Source organism: Aegilops tauschii, chromosome 5 (assembly GCF_002575655.3).
Source record: "Aegilops tauschii subsp. strangulata cultivar AL8/78 chromosome 5, Aet v6.0, whole genome shotgun sequence".
NCBI classification, from domain to species: Eukaryota; Viridiplantae; Streptophyta; class Magnoliopsida; order Poales; family Poaceae; genus Aegilops; species Aegilops tauschii.
In genome coordinates, this window is record NC_053039.3 from 477,639,419 (window position 1) to 477,645,403 (window position 5,985).

At 41.7% G+C, this 5,985-nt stretch overlaps 1 protein-coding gene across 7 annotated transcripts; it reads right to left on the bottom strand.

The window, feature by feature from the left end:
• Positions 1-885: 885 nt before the first annotated feature.
• LOC109768773 (uncharacterized) lies at positions 886-4,762 on the bottom strand. Of its 7 annotated transcripts, none has more exons than XM_073498185.1 (6): positions 4,267-4,762; positions 3,077-3,220; positions 2,668-2,994; positions 1,871-2,140; positions 1,335-1,379; positions 886-1,258 (listed from the first exon to the last, which is right to left on the bottom strand). In XM_073498185.1, exons 2-4 carry the CDS (start codon positions 3,140-3,142, stop codon positions 1,970-1,972), a joined length of 564 nt encoding a protein of 187 aa, XP_073354286.1. In that variant the 5' UTR covers positions 3,143-3,220; positions 4,267-4,762; the 3' UTR covers positions 886-1,258; positions 1,335-1,379; positions 1,871-1,969. The 7 variants fall into 7 exon arrangements, with proteins under 7 accessions (XP_073354286.1, XP_073354287.1, XP_073354283.1 ...); XM_073498186.1 differs by lacking the exon at positions 1,335-1,379 and adding an exon at positions 1,380-1,416; XM_073498182.1 differs by having other exon boundaries at positions 1,335-1,416.
• Positions 4,763-5,985: the final 1,223 nt, after the last annotated feature.

A 5,985-nucleotide genomic window follows, 5' to 3' on the forward strand; every position in this document is an offset into this window, starting at 1 on the left:
CCAACTTTTTTGTTTTTTCATGTACTCTGGACGTGGCAGTTCAATTTTTCTTCTAACTTCCTAACGTGGCATGTTCTTTTACTTTTCTTTCTAAAACTACGGTTTTTTTTCACGTCAGGGGCTGTAAATTTGGACGTGACTATCCACGTTTTTCTTCTTTCCTAATATTGTATGTTGATTTACTTACCAAATAAATTTTCTTCCTTCAAAATATACACATGTTTATGTGTGCATATGGCACGTTTGTTTTCTTAGTCCTCTTTTACTTTTCTTCCTTAAACTACGTATGTTTTTTTTTAACGTCAGGGGCTGTAAATTTGGACGTGACAATCCACTTTTTTCTTCTTTCCTAATATTGTATGTTGATTTACTTACCAAATAAATTTTCTTCCTTCAAAATATACACTTGTTTATGTGTGCATATGGCACGTTTGTTTTCTTAGGCCCACCACGTTATGTATGTTACACAAATTGAACGGCCATATAATCTTAATTTTAAGAGACCCACCAGATCAAAGGCTAGTATTTTCTGATTAATGTGGAATTTCTATTCTAATTCTCTTAATCTTGCAACGGGTTTGAGAAACCGTCAAAATTGAGTGGGCAAAAAAATGCATTAGCAATTTTAAGAAGTAAAGACACCTACAGAATGACCAAAAGCCCAAAGAATACACATGCTTAGTAAAAATTCGCTACCGCGGCCCTTCTGATTTTGGCAACTAACACTAACTAATTAGACTGAGGAAAGAACATACTCCCTCCGTCCGGAAATACTTGTCATTGAAATGGATGTATGTAGATGTATTTTAGTTGTAGATACATCCATTTTCATCCATTTTGATGACAAGTAATTCCGGACGGAGGGAGTAATAATTAGTAACAGACTGAGGGAAGAACATAATGCTGAGAAGTACAACATATCTCTACTGTAATGCTGCCTATGCAGTGAGTGAAAAATACAAAAGTCAGTCCATTAGTCCACCTCTTCAGTACAAACGAAAGGTGAAATAAAACAGTATAAAACTTCAACATGAGTAATGAGATACTGAACGACATGTGTAGATTAACCTGCATATGAATGAACATATTCCATAGAAATGCAAGAATTAGTTCCTTGTCGCCATTAAGAATATATTCTGCTGAAACTCTGACTACATCTGCATCAGATATCAGAACCGGAGCTTCCTTCATATACTGTACAGCCATGATGCAGTTGTGCAATTTCTTTTTATGTGAATCTGATGGAGCAAACACTTTTCTGAAATAAAGAATGATGTCACTGTAAATCCAATGGCAGGAAGCATCTGACTAATGAGGGGAAAATAAATGCATACCAAAATATTTGATGGGTCAGAAAGCAGGAGCTGAACAACTGTGACCTAGAATCGCCATCAATCATATCTTCAATCAAATTTCCTATATAGTTTCAGAAAGCAGGAGCTGAACAACTATACATATGTAAAGAATTGCCATCATTGAGATCTTCAATCAAATTTTCTATAATGAATCACACTCTAACAGTGCTGGTAAGAAAAGATTATTTAGAAAATTAACAAAATATTCAAAGGAAAGTCATAACAGAAACACAAAATGCCAAAGTCCACCACTATGTTGGATATTTATGGTTCTTTGAGATCACTATTGCATAGTTTTAGAGCACGGTAACACTGGCTAACACCATACTTGTTGATAATTCGGTCTATAATCCATGTTGATAGATGCTTCAGGACATCACCTTCTAGATGCATGGCGATCAGCCAATGAATACAATTGAGGAACGGAAGTAAAAGAAGACCCGATCAGCTGAATAAAGTACTTGCATGTTAAAAAAATAAAATTAACCAGAGGTAGATGTATTCGGCTATCTTACCCTGAATAATTTGATAGATTTTAGGTAGGCTTGGTGAAAAAACAAAGGAGGGGACAAGATGCACGCACTGTAGCTGCTCTCGACCCCGTCCTCTTCACCTCACCACCCTGTCCCAGCGCCTCCATCTGTGGCACCCGACCGCCTTCGCCCTCGGCCTGCTTGTCTGCGTAGCCTGGCTTCGCTTCGCACAACTTTGCACTGACCAACTCTGCCTCCATGACTCGCCACTTCCACGGCACCACGGCTGTCGCTCCAGCTTCTGCCTCTTGCCTAATGAAGCACCAACCATCCCAAGGCACTTCAGAAATAGATATAGAATTCTAAATCTCCCTTGTTCCTTGCAGAAAAGGGGCCATGAAAGTAACAGTGACAGATTGCATTGTCTGAATAACAAATTAACAGACTGAAACATGGAGTAATTAGATTCTTGTATGCTTTCCAAATTGGAACAGTGGCAATTTGGTAGTAGCCTCCATCAATTTTATGCTCTAGAAACTAAGACTACCTTTTCTTCAAGATGTAATCTAAGAGCTTGTAAACATGGTCAAATTCATCCTTGTTGACTATCTGAATGTGGTTAATGAAGTGAAGACTTAACCAATCAGAACTTGGCTTTTATGTTGTACTAACAGTTTCTTATTATTTCCAAATCAACTAATAACATTTTACATTTTTATTACAGTATAGCTGTGTGTCATGTGGCTCAAGGTTTCTTATTTGCAGGAAAGTTAGACCATAAGAAATCACTCGACAATTGCAAATTAAGAGGGAGAATGAAGAAAAAACAGAGGCATTACTTTCATGGAATTCTGATCTGGCTTGTTGGGCTTCTTGTGTGACTGGTCTAGATTGTTGGGCTTCTTGTTCTGCTTTTTTCCCTTGCCATTATAGAAGTTAAACCCGAATGGTCCAAATGCTGATAGACTTATGGTAGCGGCTCTTGCAGCAAATGGATTAAAGGGCAGAGCAGGTTCAGGATTGACATCAGTGATCTCACTACGGTTCTCATCAGGCACATATGATCTTCCTGAAAGGGGAACTATCCCATCCTGTCCATGGAAAAGCTTGAATGCCGACTCAAAGCCTGGTCCATCCTCAAAGATCAGGCCCTTGCTTCCCCGAGCCTGCAAAATAACGCAAATTGTCAAGGAAAAATGCACTACCTTGGTCACCGAGTCACCAAACGACATAAGAAGCAGATCTTACAGCTACAGGCAAAGCAGAAGAAATGAAAAGGTTGTGGCTCCATTGATGTTCCTCAGGAATGGGCATCTCTAAACACCGGGATGACCAGAAAAGTTCTCCGATGATGCCGAGTCATAGAACAGGCTGCTGAAGAGCATTTCCAATCTGGGAGAAGACATATAAAATAAACATTAACTACAGAACAGAAATGTGATCAATCTAGGATGAGGTTCAGGAAACCAAATAGATGCATCGTAATGTACTAAAGGTAGTTCCAGAGAAGCGTAACTGATGATCAGGAAACTAACAAATGTATCTCGACTAAATAATTATAAGAATCAGGAAACATATTATCACCAGGGTAGCACATATGCCCGTGCGTTGCAACGGAATGCATAATGTCTTTTAGTTGGGGATGGGTATTGTTGTGATGTATAAAAAGATGAAGATCGGGCATAACTAAATATTAAAGAGTGATAACAAATAAATGAAAACCCAAAAAAATAAACTTGCTTCATGTATAGGATGTGTCACATAAATTAAAATAAAACCATAACTGCGTCTATCGACTCTTGCCGACTGGAACACAAGTATAAATTACAAACAATATTTTTTTCACATTAAGCAACAATTATAGAGTACATCTCTGTAAACAATATTCTTGGTAAATGACACAACATAAATAGAGCTATCATCCTAACATCTAAACACGATAGTTCAATTTAATTTGGAAGAAGTGTTCGTCTACTCACCGGTGCAGAGCCTTGCTTGCTACTGCCTATCCATAATGTTGTATGCATATATTTTACTTATCCTTAATGGATGAAAACAAAAGCGTTGTTCCCCTAAAAAAACATTGTTTGGATTTTATTTGCACACAACGAAAAGTGTGTGCATACTATATAGGAAGGCTTCTGTATAGGGAACATCACACTGCCTTTTATACTGTTTACAGAGAGGTAATTTGGCTAGGTCAATCCTTGCCTCCTGCTAAAGCGTAATTACCAAATGATGACAGCAGTACATCAGCATTAGCAAAGAATAAGCAATGGACATGATGTTCTAGATCCAAATATTGAAACAACCTTAGGTGAGCTCATACCTGAGACAGTTGAACCACATAAGTTCCAATTCAAAGTGCGTCTACAGAATCCTCGGCTCTAAATTACATTTTACTGCATAATCACATCTAAGTGCAGGCCTACATTTACCTCGTTCTTCTCTGCGGTGGCTACAGCCTTCCCATCCTCCTCCTTCTGCTGCTGCTTCTACCTGCAAGGAATTCGCGCCGCCGCGCCGGATCCATCCGTCTCGCGCGCCCGCCCTCCGTCGCCCGACTCCGGCGAGCTCCTGGCTAGGTAACCGGATCCCGCGCTCTGGCCTTCCTCGTCGTCAACGGCGACCCCCGCCTTCGGATCAGGCTCCCCAGCCCCTGCCACGCACGGATCCGCCCCCTGCAAGCTCCAGCCGCCGCCGCCGCCGCCGCCGCCGTTCTACATCGAGCAGCCGTGCCACCCCCAACCGCTCGACCCGCCGCGTTGAGCCGATCCAGAAGGTGTGCTCGAGCTTCATCCCCGTGTAGCCGGTCGGGTCGGGGCAGGTGCGCCGACGGGGTGGGCGGTGGCGGCGCGCGGTGAAGGGCGTGGCAGGAGGTGGAGATGGGATTTGTCGTGCGGGGGCGGGCTGATTTCCTTTCCTTTCCTTTCCTCACGCGTACCGGTTCGGGTTAACTTATTGTGAGGATTGCGCATTGAATACCCAAAATAATAGGGTCTTTTGTGCAAAAACGCCGCGACGGTGAACCCGCCAGACTCAGTCCCTGCTTCATTATTACTAGCAAAAAGGTCAGTGCATTGCAACGGGTATAAGATATAGATTTAAGGGTTTGTGTAGTATTTGAGAGTTTATTTTTCATAATGCATTGTTGAGTTGTAGCTTCCAATTCGCATGCTTCTACCTTTCCATATCTTTATTTTAATGCAAAATTGCTGTGCACACATACCACTATCACAAGCTGCACTTTCTTTGTTGATTAGCAATATCAACTCCAAATATGTTCCCTATAAAGCATTATCTGTTTGCAATATCCTATTAAAACATTAACACGTCAAATTGGACATCAGAGACCACTCCAAATATATTGTCAAATTGTAGTTATTTTTCAGGTCATCAATTAAATTAGATAAATTAAATTATTAAATATGCATGTCTATGTGATGACCAACCAAGATGTTAACCCGAGCACATCGAAATAGTTTCATTTTATGATACTATATCATGACCAAAAATAGAGGATTATATGGGAAAAAATAGTGTAGGAAGAATGAAGTAGAAAAATATCAACTGCTTTAAAATTACCACACGTGGCAGATGTTAGGGAGCCTCCATAGCAAGCAGCACGCATCGCACATTTTTTTTTAGAAATGGAGGAGGACCCAGCCACTTTATTAATTATTCACACAAGACCTTACAAAGTAATACAACAGCCAGACTAAAGCCACCGTCTAGGCAACATCTGTTGCTACTTCTATCCAGTTGATGAAGGGATGCTAATAGTCTAGGCCTAATACCAAAACAGACCTCGCAGCCAAACCTACCATCTAAGACTTGAGGTCCCAACCAGGACACCTGCAAGGTATGGGGCACCCACCAGTCCGGCGCACTTCTCAACCAGGACGCATGCCGGGTATGAGGCCGCCACAACCACCTGCCACCAATCCATCTTCAGTGCTGTACTGCTGCATCAACCTTGCCCGGTCTAGCTGCCGTCGACGCCACCACGACGCCAGACAGCGCCACCTCCCTGCGCGAGTCCATCTCCGCGCATCAGACGTCGAGTCTTCATGGCGCCATGCCGCCAAGATCCGTCGCCATCAATGTGTAAGTTGAAGCACCGCTCCATCAAAAAGCCTTCCACTGGTCCCTCGGTC

What these genes read in the sequence shown, in the direction of transcription:
- LOC109768773 (XM_020327498.4), bottom strand. Translation starts at nt 3,142, where the DNA reads ATGCCCATTCCTGAGGAACATCAATGGAGCCACAACCTTTTCATTTCT. An exon ending in CTTCTGCTTTGCCTGTAGCT is followed by an intron (nt 2,995 to 3,076) that starts GTAAGATCTGCT and finishes GTTATTTTGCAG; the next exon opens with GCTCGGGGAAGCAAGGGCCT. An exon ending in CAGATCAGAATTCCATGAAA is followed by an intron (nt 2,141 to 2,667) that starts GTAATGCCTCTG and finishes GTGCTTCATTAG; the next exon opens with GCAAGAGGCAGAAGCTGGAG.